Raw genomic sequence first — 13,260 nt, 5'->3', positions numbered from 1 at the left:
AAATCGGCGTATTATTTACCATCGGCGTCGAAGCTGTGCAAACCGAAATCCCGATTTAACGCCGGCTTATATTCCGCCATTGTTAACAATCATCTAACAAGTAAAACCGACCTCGATAGTCGTTTACCCCGACCGTTCTCCCTTTTCGCACGATCCGATAACCGACCGTAATTAATAATATATAACACGATGACAATTCATTTAACTTGCGGCATTGTTAACCCGCCCGCTATCTATACAAATGCAAATGCCGAAGTTGGCCAACTCGGTAAATCAATGGAATTATACGTTTCGGGAAAATTGGAAGCGAACCAAACTAATTTTCGTTAAATCAGCGCCTATTCGAAGGTGATTCCGGATTATGGAAATAAAGCCGGGACTAATTGACCAAAAATATCAAGAGAACTCGTTTCGGGTGTGACCTTTTCAATCGCCAACTAACCCCAAGCAGCCCCGAATTGAGGTGCCTCTCTATTAGGAGTCGGCCGGAATGTGGAGCAACATCTAAAACTCGGTGGATTAAATAATTAAAACGCGGTTCATATTTAAGCGTCGCGAGTCCATAAATCGAGGCTGCTGCCGTTATCCGACGCCGCCGACGCCACGTCTCTATCTGGCAGTAAATCACAACATCGCAGCGCAGATAGCGACGCTCTTAGGCCCCAAATAAACAACACGATGACTCCAACTCGCCGGATGCTGTTTTTCATCATTCGCACGAGTGCCTTTTTGGATGGACCCAGTTAACGATAACGCAAACGTTAGTGGTGTTTATTTTACACAATGGTTTTTTTTCCTATGAAAGAGTGGAAAGTAAAGAGGCATAAATGAAAATCTCTCTACTGAAAACCGATCGATGAAACAACAAAAATAACCATTAAAATGTAGAACGGGCGACAATGTAATGAAAAACAACGACACCATTCCATCGCAAGATGGAGGCCTTGATGCCGGGGAATCACGCACGTTGCCTTTTGAAACGGAATGATACTTGCACGTACATTATTAGCCTGCTTCGGTTATTATGTCGCACGAACGGTATTATGCATAGAAATGCTCGTATATTTACTTCTGCCTCCACTTGGAAAGGGAGGAATGGAAGCTAAATGTTTTAGACGAACGAATCGCCACGTAAAGCTCAGAAATACCTAAATTTCACCGGTAAAAAATTATTTCCAGGCTTACGAATTAGTAGGGTTCTGAAGGTGACACTAATTTACCTTGAGAGGAAACGTGAACTAATCATATGTCAATCAAACGTTTATAAATAATCCCGTGTCCCGTATATCCGTTATTTTTGTGTGTGCTCGTAAAAACATGTAATTATTATTAATAATAAATACAAGGAAATCAATGGATTAGTCGTGTAGTCGGTTCTTTTCCATGGCCTCCGCGGTCACCCGATCTGGCGCCGCTCAATTTTTATTCATAGGGCCTTAGGAAGAACATGATACAGACCAACGAGATAGGCGATCTTGTAAATTATTTAGAGACTTTATTTTTAGAAACAACGTGCCAACTCCCGAGAGCTGCTGTAACTTTAATAATCACCGTTTACTGAAAATTCTTTAAAAAATGATGTACAACTTTTATTAGAATGTTTTTGGTCCGCTCGGCTTCTTTTGAGGTGGTTAACCATCCCTCAAAAAACAAATCGCAAACATTCAAACATCCTATACATAATAGATCCTTTTCAATTTCTAAAATTCCGAGTTTGAGAAAGAATAAAAGAAAACAATCCATGCTAATTAAATAGAGCAGTCGAAATACTATATTTTATCAGCCACATTGGTTTAAAACCCATTTCTCCCGTGAGCAGACACATCCTGTACAGAAATGTGGTCCGTATCTATGTTGATTTATACCCTCGACAGTAATGAAATTATATTTATGTATATTTTGTCCTACTAATATCGCTTTTAATTATGAATTAATCGGGAAACAATGTATTTATGCTAAGAGTGAATTATCGCATGCAACAATTTATGAAATAATATGATTTCAATTGGAATTATACGAAAGATAGTTTTGAAATTCGCAACAACACGACAATACCACGACGTACGACTTCGTCTCTTATTCCGACCGTTCAGATCGGCCCTGCGCACGGCAGATGGCGCTGCTCGAATAATTTTCTGCAAATCCAACACGTTCGCCGATTTTAGCCGGCGTCTGCTGGTGCAAAAAGTGAACTTATAAGGCTCAATATAAAGAGCTGAAGGGCCTCATATTAAAAGCCCATTAGTTATGTGGGATATCACAACAAGCGACATCCAGAAACAATTAACGAGACTCGAGGGGTGATCCCCGGTTCATTTATCATATCCGCTATTTGGCGTCTATCACGATGCCGGCGACATTTCGCGAAGACGTTGCCTTCGCTAGTTGGAAATGCAGCTACTATTGTATGTATTCGCCTAATGGAATCGAGATTCTTCAACTCGGGCCCTGGACTAGGAAATTTAATGGTTTCTGTTTCGGGGGCTGAAAAAATGTTTATTAAGGCATTGTGTACGGAATTCCAGAAACAGTCCCTTGTAACCATTAGTCAAACAAAGGAACATAACGGAAAATTGGCCTGACAATTCTTCCCCTAATAGCTCAGTCTAACAAACGTTTAGCATATAAATAGGCCATTTTGTTATGCCAACTTTTCATTTGCCTGCGGAGTACGATCCGAGATAACGTCCTATACCGTTCTTAATGCAACTTATTCACTGTGAAATTTATTCATAATGTATAAACATTTTTCCGTTACGTTTCCGAAACGACAGTGACCATTAAGACGTGCGTGCGAAGACCGCTTAGATGAGCTTTTGGGATTGATCAAAACTTACGAGGTTAAAAGAGCTTAAAAGAAACTATAGTTGGAAAAACTGAGATTAAAAAAGTTTCGAAGAAAAACATTCCATGTAAACTCGGCGCAGTATCAAAGCACAAACATTATGCAAATGAGGGCTTTTAGAGAGATTTTATTAAATTTGCTCTCGATCTTCGCGACTTTTTAACGTTTGCTGGAGACTAATTCTGGGCCCCCTTTAATAAAATCTCTTATTTGTCTCCGCGATAATTAACCGACGATTTTTTTATGGGGTCTAGACTAATATCTTTCCTCGACTTTCAGGTGCCTCGACCCCAGTAAGGCACATCTCGTTGCGGTCCCTCCTGCCTGATACAGAACTCTTCATGACGTACGAGGGATCGACGACGCATCCGGGTTGCTGGGAGACCACGGTGTGGATCATCCTTAATAAGCCCATTTATATTACCAAGAACGAGGTACGAGTCAGCTATGTCTGTAATCTATGGTGGCAATTAGCTAAAAAGCAGGTCCTTTTGCTTCCGCTTCGGAATAAGATTTAGCTGCAAATAATAAGACCCAATATGGGTATATTTAGGTTCATAAATTTTCCCTAATTCAGATTTACGCACAAGCGCAAAAGTATTGAGGAACTCGACCTCTAACGTGTTTCGCAGCTCTATTAACTTTTTATGCATTTTGCACCTCTATGGTTTTTTAAATATTTCGCAACTCTATGATTGTTTTCGCATTTTGCAGCTCTATCAACTACGTAAGCTAATGCAGGGCTCAGAGGAAGCCCCAAAGGCCCCGCTGGGGAATAATGCACGTCCTATTCAACCCTTACATCAGCGGACCATAAGAACGAATATAAATTTCAAAAACGCAGAGGTGAGTCATAGATTACAAGATTAGGTAATTTCTCTCTATCTATTTGACCCATCGATGTTCTATATTAAGCGAAAAATAATTATTTTCCGGCGTATGAGCCCCATAAGGCACTTCCTGAAACAATAAAACTTGACCCTTACTTGGCAAACTTCCTAAAATATTTCCTTGGTTTGAGCTTATTAAATTTTCCTGTATAACATGGTGAAAATTCAATTTCATGGTGATAATGGCTGCTTATAGTGGAGATATATACGGGGTGTTCCACGCAGGCGGGTCTATACAGGGTGGGTCGATTGCCGTGGTGTACCACTGCTATCGCGTAGTTGTCGAATTTTATGGAAAAATAGGATTGGAAATCGGTCAGAATTTTGGTTACGAGATACTGACGAAACGGCAAAATTTCTCAAAAAATATTATGAAAAAACTTAAAGTGAAATTTTATCATTTTTTCCAGGCCTGGAGTTAACAAACTTTCATGTGGCTGCTTAGCTTCATTTCTGAGGTATGAGCCGTAGCTTCAATTTTTTTGAAATTTTCGTCGCATTTTCGAAATGTCACGTGACCGCGTAATGGCTCCATATATTCCACCTTAGTACGTCGCTTTTTTGGCAATATACCCGGCATGGCTTGATTTCAACACCTTAACCGAGTTCTTAGTTTTTGTAGACCCGATTGAGATGTGTAATTTAATCGTGAAATAAATTACTTGCTGAGTTGTTCCTAAGCTTCTTGTTCCAAGATCGAAAAAGCAACTTAGGAGTGGTACCCAAAGTCGGCGCGGCAAAGCTACCCCTCGGAACCCCCCTCGCTGGGACCGAGTCGCGGGGTGGTGGGAAGAGGAAGTGGGGGAAGGGGAGTTTTTTTAACTACTTATTTAACTACTTACTTAACTACTTATTTGACTACTCATTGACTTACTTACCATCCATTACTGTTGAACCTGCGTCGCTCTGCCCCGCCTCAGCGCTCCAAGTTCTGCGGGTCAGCGAGTTTCTGAAAATTAGAAAAATGTAACAAATTAACCGTCGTTCGTAAGCTAATCATGAACTTTGCCGACAAAAAATAAATGGAGAAAAATAAAAATTGGATACATTATTTTTCCGAGAAATAATATCAATCAATTCGCATCCATTTAAGTTGTCGCGTAACTTCGGGGAAACTGTTATTAATTGAAAAAGTTTCCAATGCGACGACTTATTCATTCGAACTTTTAATACATTCACTGTTCTTTAAAAAATGATCGGAAATAGAACTTCTCCTTTTGTCGCCGGGAATTTTTCCATCGATAACGCTGAATACATATTTTTTAATTTTGCTTAAAGTCCCCGCGCGGATCTCCGAAGGTCATCTCGTGAACATCGCGTGATGTCCAGTGGTAAGTGGACGCTGTGAATGACACCCGCAAATATTTAAAAGTGTTCTCTTTCATTTTAATGCATCATCCGTTTAGGCAGGCATGTCTGAAATGCCAATATAACGTAATAAGTTGGATTCGGGCAGTGGAGCCGGAAATGGAGACTACGTATGTACGTTTCCAGCAGCGATGCAGGACAAACATGTCACAAAACCTGTCCGCTCGTTTCCATCCAGGAAATTGAAAACCAGACAATGCAAATTTTACATTCATTCGTGGCCGTAAAACCCGAATTAATTCCGTTTTCGGAGATTTGTATCTTTTTAATTAAATTTCGATTTGGCTTAATTTTTGTTTGTTTGGTAACGCAACAAAGGAGTGCCGTATTTTTGTTAAAATCGGTGAAAATAATCTCTAAAAATAAAGCGCACTCTCCGGCACTCCGATCTCACGAGGATTTCCAAGACAAACTCCTCTTCAGAAATAATTTAAAACGCCATTGTCTTTCAGAAGTTTTATTCAAAATTCATAATTCTTCTGCCTCCAATCTAAATTCTCGCTGGAAATTCAAAACAGCTTTGAATGAGAGGAGCTCCCGAAATTAATAAGTTTTACGTTTAACGAAGTTTCCTTAAGTTGTGTACCTGTTGGGGAAATTTTATTTTCCGGATCGCTTTACATAAAAACGAAAGAGACCTTTCACTAATCGGTCGCTTATCGATCGCTGTGTACCCAAAATGTAATCTAGACCATCTCAGTACCTATGACCAAAATCCTGGTTTACTAAATTGGTTTTAAATTGCCCCTTTCCCTCCTTCGATGGGTAGGTAATTCAGGTCACGATCCCCATTAACACATATTTTGTTTATTCAAATGGCTGCAATTATATCCCAGGATAATCCCTAAATAAACCTCGTTTCCCTGGTAATCTCTCTGCTGCTCGTGGAAATTTGTGGTATATTCTAATTTTGCATCAATTTTGCAAATGCTTATTTTATTGTAGACAGAGAAGGAAATTTGGACAATAATTCGGGCTTCAGAGACGGAAGTTCTGGCGTCGCAGTTAACTCACGAAGATATATACATCTTCACAGTTCTTAATGTCGGCCACTTTCTTATGGGAGTCTTCTTAATATTTTACCTTTTGATTATTTTTGCTTCCTATCATTATTTTATTTTTATTACCTTTTTAGTATTTTTCGTTAAAACAGTGCAATTTGAAAGCCCAAACACGAACTTCGAGTCGGTTCTAGAATTTATGCGAAGCGGTTCGGGATAATTCACGAATACGTCCATGAAAAACTTTACAGGTGCAACCGATTCCTTTAGACCTATTGGGACACGAATCATTTACCGCCGGATAAGGAGTTTTGGCTTAGCTTCTTACTGACCCCATCCTGCGCCTCCTCTTACCATTCTTCATCGACAAAATTGATTGCAATGGCACAGAGGGTGAGTGCAACGGGATCTGGAATGGGATACTGTAGTCTTCAGCCAAAAATCCAGATATGCATGACGGTCGGAGAAGAGTGAGAAGACGGCGAACTGCGCCCGACTGTAGACATAATGCTGTGTGGTGCTATAGCTCATGGTAGCAAGTCCCTTTAATTTTCATTAGAGGCGATATGACCGCTGAACGCTACATCCAAGAAATGTTTCAACAAGATAATCCACAACCACATGTGGTTCACTATGGATTTCTTCCAACAAAACGAAATCATTTTTTTACCTTGGCCGCCCCGATCTCCAGACCTATTACCAATCGAACATGTCTGGGATATTGTGGGTAGAAGGTTACACAATTTACCCCATCTCTTACAAACCCCAGCGACACTCTGTCATGCCGTAGAGATAGCCTGAAATGAGATCCCTCAAGAGGATATCGATAATCCCACTGGATCGGTGCCTTGACGTCTCTAGGAGTGCATAAGACAATGCAGATGGCAGACATAATATCAAGTTTTTTTCAGGTTTTAACCATCAGATTTGTTTAATTTTTTAACGATGTACTTGTGCTAGTATAAGAAACGCGCATAGGAAAAATTGTTCAAATCGAATAATTTTTAGGGGAAATTCTCTTTTTTATATCGCGCAGTGTATTTCTGAGCGTTTCTGCTCGAACAGGATTTTGTAGGTTGAAAAAATGTTCTGACTGGTATTTCAGCCCCGGAAAGCCATTAGTCTAATCGCAAAATCCCTAGCATTACCTTGTATCCAAAATGTAATTTTGCCGAATTTTCCACTTAAACGGGCGAAGGTCGCAAAGTGAGGATGAGACTTCAAAGACCTGGTAAACGAGAATTTACGGAAGAAAGAAAATTTAGTTCATAACGTCGTGAAAAAGGGCATATTAGATTAGCAATTTATCACCGAAAAAGTCAGGGAGGAGAATCTTAAAGGATGTCGGCGCAACATAATCCAGTCTGGCTTATTTTAGAAAGCACTTGCCGCGCGTCTTTTCTAATTTAGCTGATAAATCAGCTGGCCTTTCTTATAAAATATTACTTCCTCCTTCGCTTTTCGAAACTTACAGGGCTCGATCAAGTTGCTAGAGCAAGGTTGGGAATCCAATAAGATTTTCGTTCCTTTAATAAAACCCGAACCAGGTAAAAAGCTACCTCAAAAGCTCATCAAAGCAAATTAAGTCCTCCTTACCCGGGGCCCTGATTGAAATTTTCAAAGTTCATTTCGGAAGATATTTCCGCGTAAAATCTCGGATTAAATGTGAGGCGAACCGAAGCTAACGACCACGTAAAATCGCGAGGCCCAACTTTTGCAAATTTGCGCATAATGTGGCCATTCTCGCCTAATTATACCACATTACCGCAACTTGGGGGCTCAATAAAATATGTTTGGCTCTAATGGAACGCGAGGACTCAATTGTTACCAAATAGCTACGTGGAATCTAATTCCATCCGTTAGGTCCAAATTAGCACTACAAAACTGTTTTAATTATGCTGAGAGATAAACTGGAACTTAAGCAGAGAGTAATCCTCGTGTTTTTGCCACAAGCGCAATATTAAATGACCCTCTTGAAATATTTAGCGAGCTAAGTTAAAACATTATCATCCACCGCTGCCTGGTAATTTTCGTGGGAATTTACCCCTAAATCCAGAACCCTTAATTAAGATTCTCACGCCCTCCTAGGTGAGCTGGCTAATATACCTTTATTTTCGCTAATTCCGGTTGGATATGGCAAGTATTAGCTTCGTTTATGGCTAAATTCGAGAGAAAATGTGGTTAGTTGTAAGAAACGGAGAGTGGCTGATTTATCAGGTAAATTAGAGAAGGTCCTATTTGGAATAATCCATCCCTGGATTATAGCTGTCACTGAGTTTGAATATTTATTTCTGGAACTTTAGGGGTAGATTGGCGAAGCTTACCCCCTCATCTTGCTCCCGCGCCGCTCTTATTCAATGCTTTAGTTAAGCGACACGGCGCGAGTGGAAAAGAAATCTGGTAAAACATCACGAACCCGTGGAATCGGAATGGTTCTAAATTGAGCTACCCTCGCTTCTCAGCCCAAGAGATACACCTTCGATCTGATAATCCTCGCTAGCCAACTCAAATTTCGCGTTCTAAGCTGCTTTCACTTATCAGCTCAAAATGAGCGTTCCAAGGCTGATCTGCCCTTACTTGTCGACACAAGAAAAATAATAATTAATTTTGTTGAGCTGGAAATCCAAGAAATTTTACCGCTGAAGGTCAAAACCTTTATACCAACTTATTCATGCCATTTTTTTTTTCAGATAAACAACTGTCCATCAATGCATAGGGAAATGTATTATAAAGGTAAGACCTTGCAAACATGTTCCCGAATCTATCGATTTTAGGGTAAAAACATAGTGAAGCACAGCACTCCGACGTTCACCTCGCCAAGAAGTGAACATCGCCGCTGATGGAACATAGCGAAGAAGTTTGCATCGTCATTTACCATATCGTAGTTCATTTGTCTAGTTTCTTACGAACACAGAGGTATTAAAAATGTTGTCTGATTCAGATAGTGATAGTGACTCACCAAACATCTCGATATGGTGTCTATTGTTAATTATGCTTCGTTTGTATTAAGTTTGGTTCCTCCAACAGCACCACGCATTCCGTTCCTCTACCCTCAAGGTGCCTTGGGTCCTTCCATCGAACCGAACATGTGGGGTACTGCTGAGCAAACGTGACGTGCACTGTTGCCGTATGGAGGGGGCGGTCGAGGGAACCAATCACAGAGCAGGTTTCAAGGCCGCTGGAAAACAATACATTTTGTTCACAACTTCACGGCGATATGATGGATGAGGTGCGAAACTCAGCGAACTCATATGATTTTTTTTGCGCTCATATGATTCTGCTCCTTCAATTTATCATCACTGGTCAGCAAGGTGAACCTCGAGGTACCCAGCGAGATGCGACGCTTCACTATGTTTTTACCCTTACACAGAATGAATGCATATACACAGCGTCCTAGAAACAATAGTATATATTTCCATGGAGTGTCATAGATGGCCGAAAAAGAGACCCTTTTAAAAAATGCTCTAGCAGTTTTTGAGATTTTAAAAAATTTAATTTTCTGCGCGTTGCGAATCGTCTGGTAGCATTTTGAGAGGTGACTAAGAGTAAAAGTTCAAGAGATCGCACTAAATAATCCACTTGAGAACTTTTTCAGGTGCGCAACTGAAAAATTGTAAAAAATTCCCTGAAAGCAATTTTGGATGAGGGATGGCTCAATTGCTTTATTTCTAACACCCCAGTGTGTTAATTTGCCATTTTAGTATTGAAATTCCGAGTTTGGACCTCTAGCAGTATTTCAGATTATCCGAAGTTAAATTTTCTGTGCGTGGTCAATTGTCCGACACCAGGTCGAAAGCCAACTAAGAACAAAGATTGGACATGTCGCGTTCAATAATTCTCAAAAAACTGAAAAAAATTGCGATTTTTAGAGGAACGGCTCGATCGCCTTAGTCCCTCCCACATAAATTTGCAATTTTAACATGGAAATCTGAAATTTGAATCTGTAGGGTCTTTCGAGATTTTTTCCCATTAAAAATCTTCCATTTGGCATCATTTGTGGTCAAAATAACCGAAAGCGAAAATCACGCGTGAACGCCAAACATGAACCATTTAATTGCTTCCCGGGCCCGCAATTAATTGGCCAACTTTTTCGCATAATCTGTCACGGCTAGGATAACATTAATGAAGTCCGACAAAATGAAAAAAGTTGGAAAAATCCCTAACATACCAAAACGAAAGTGGTAAATGAACTTTTCTTGTTTCAGCCAACAAATGGTCGCAGAGTGTCAAGGACTATCCGTTCCAGAGCATGCACGCATTGCATTAGGGATAACAATTAAGATTTTTAACGATACATTGACGCTTCTTGGAAGACTTTGGCCCCCTTTTCGTCGGATATTTAATTTCGATCTCTGTCGAGCGAGATATCGCAGAGAAAAAAATTGAGACCCGGAACATGGCAGAGCTAATATTAAAATATTATGTCCGGAAAAAGGTATGGAACGATGAAAATTCAGCCTTCTTGCCAGCAGTCGTTTTCGTTTTAATATAAAATACAAATTTTCCATGCTGCTTCTTTCCTATCTTTACAGTTCGTTCACTCCAAGTTAAAATTCATCTCTCCATTTTATTGGAGCAGATTCGCATTTTCCGGACGATTTTCCCGCCGATGTGACTTCACAAGAAATTTTACCCACTTTCCCAAATATGACACTCGCTTTTTAAACAGAAATAAGCCAAAGCCTTCCAAACTATTATTTTTCTATACGGGGAGAGGTGACTTAGTTTTAGCCCCTTCGACAAGGATTGTTCGCCCTTGAAGTCCCCCCAGGGCTTTACGGTGCATCGTATTGCTACTCCATTGCTTACAATAACATTTATGTGCTTTATGTACAGAAACTACGACTAAAAAGCTTATCAGATAGTTCTTGTAGATAAAAGTTAATGTTAGTCGCGAAGTCTATTGCCAGATCTTTGAGTTTAGGGAACCTAAGCAAGTGTTACTCCAGAGTGTTAACGATAAGTCGTTAACAGCCGTATACATAACCTTTGCCATGTAAATATATAAAGTAAATACATAAGGTCACTGTACATAAGATTTCAGCAATAAACTAGGAGACTTAGAGCTGTTTTATAAATAATGTAAATACCTGCTCCATTAAAGGTTTTTATTGTCGAGTATGACTGAGTTGTAGGACGGGGTTAAGGGCTGAAATTAGCCCTATAGGTAAATCTCAATAATATTCAGCGGTTTTTAATTATGGTTAAAGAGCTATTACATGGTTGCGCTAATGGTGTACAGAAGACCATTAGCCGTATTATTTATTTTAAATTAAAATGGAACTGAAATACTAAATTTAATCACCAATAACCGGGATATTCCATATTCATGGAAGCTATTAAATGTCACTCCATTGATTATTTATCGGTAATAATTTCAGCTAAAATGTTATTGTTGCTACTTTTCGCAGGGAGACGGATTTGTTTGTGGATAATTTGTTTTGTCTCTTCGGAAAAAAGGTTTGTATTGAACCGGGACACCCTGTATAATTAGTGTTTTGAATTAACGAAATTAACGATTTGTTAGTTGTGTTGAAAACCATATTTAAGCGTAAAGCGGATGTCTTTAGCCGTCAATTGTAAGCTTTATAGGAAATATGTAAATTGCCAAAAATGTAATATATAATTATTTAAAAAAACATGCAGACGTTTTCTTTGTTGGTAATTTTCGATTTAAGAAGAGGAGAATGAGCGGAAGTGCTTCCAGTTACATATTAAGAGATTATTGCGATCAAAATTTGTGCCCATCTGAGAACTCCACAAATCGGCCCCTTAGGTTCAAAGAAAACTGGGCAAAAATGTACTTTGCTCCCTAGTGAATTTATTAGCAGCTTTCGATATAAAAAGAGCAGAATTAACGAAATTGCTTTGACTTTCAGAATACCAGATGATTGTAGTCGAAACTGTTGCCCATAAGAAAACTCCAAAAATTGACCTCTTAACTTCAGTTAAAATCGACTAGAAATGAACTGTCCTCCCCAATGAATTTATTAGCAGTTTTCAATACAATGAAAATGAATGGAAATGCGTTGGGGTACGTAATACGAGATTATTGTCTTCGAAATAATTGCCGATGGGAGAACCTTAAATAAATCAACCCTTTCGGCTTAAAGGAAACTGGACAAAAATAAAGTTTCCTCCCCAGCGAATTCTGACGCGATTCCTTAGAAAACTTGGCAAATAATAAAGCCTACATAGGAATTAAGGGGGGGATATATCATGGCTTTATATTCCTTGCCTCATCGATGTTTAACTCTCTTTCCCACTTGAGGAGTAATTGCACGTCTCTGCGGTTTTACACTTCAGCGACATTCTGGTTTATTGCCTTGTTCGAACTGGGAACTTCTTAAGAATAGCTGATCCCCACTTCACGGATCACTCGTGTACTTTCCGCTTGCAGATGCGCGGAATTTTCTTTTAATCCCACTGGAGGAAAATATAATAAGACTTCATACATAAAATTCATAGAATCCTTGTCAAAATTCGCCCCCGAAAGCTTCAAATAACCATTGAAATCCGCTTAAGCTTAGCGAGTAATCTGTTCCTGCTGAATTAATCCCTTTGGAATGGCTGCCAGGAATTAACATTTGCCACTGGAGGAATGTTTTATATTGCCAGCTGTAACCAACACGTGACTTATCTTTAAAAGATGAACTATGCTTTACGCTTTTCGAGATCAAAAACTCCCTGTAATAAACCAACGACCGTCTCATTGGACCGTAAATCTTCGAAATTGCTTACTTGAGGAACTAATCTAAAAAAGGAAGAGGAAACTAAATTTTGAAATTTCCCAGGGGCTGTTTTGAGGTACATCTACTCACCAAATTCAGAAATTTGCTACGAATAGATTCATGTGTGGCAGGGTTAATGAGACATTCATCTGAGTGAGTTTTTTTAAAAATTTTCCCAAAGTGCGCGGAAAGCGGTGAAAAGGTAAAATTGAAAATGAAAATTTTAACTTCAGAGGTTTAGAAAAATTCCAAAATTTCGAAATATATTACTCAGTCGAACTCTCTGAACTAGCCTGAACTGATTTTTAAAAAAATTTATAAGGGTTGCATTGAGGTACCTCCTCAAGTTTAAAAGTCCGAGTGTGACCGCTTAATTTCGCTGAAAACCCAATAATGGGGGATTCTTATGGGGGGGGGGGGGGGGG

At 39.4% G+C, this 13,260-nt stretch overlaps 1 protein-coding gene across 1 annotated transcript in view; it reads left to right on the top strand.

Annotated features, from left to right (window-relative positions):
- Positions 1–11,739, top strand: part of CARPA (Carbonic anhydrase-related protein A) — a 66,822-nt gene extending 55,083 nt beyond the window's left edge. The window contains exons 7-10 of the mRNA XM_066401235.1: positions 3,125–3,279; positions 3,560–3,691; positions 8,795–8,837; positions 10,310–11,739. Coding sequence (XP_066257332.1) covers positions 3,125–3,279; positions 3,560–3,691; positions 8,795–8,837; positions 10,310–10,371 — 392 coding nt within the window. The 3' untranslated portion in view covers positions 10,372–11,739. The remainder of the gene's footprint in view (positions 1–3,124; positions 3,280–3,559; positions 3,692–8,794; positions 8,838–10,309) is intronic.
- Positions 11,740–13,260: the final 1,521 nt, after the last annotated feature.

Source organism: Euwallacea similis, chromosome 22 (genome assembly GCF_039881205.1).
Source record: "Euwallacea similis isolate ESF13 chromosome 22, ESF131.1, whole genome shotgun sequence".
NCBI classification, from domain to species: Eukaryota; Metazoa; Arthropoda; class Insecta; order Coleoptera; family Curculionidae; genus Euwallacea; species Euwallacea similis.
The sequence above is the reverse complement of the archived record's forward strand: the minus strand, read 5'-3'. Positions and strand labels throughout refer to the sequence as shown.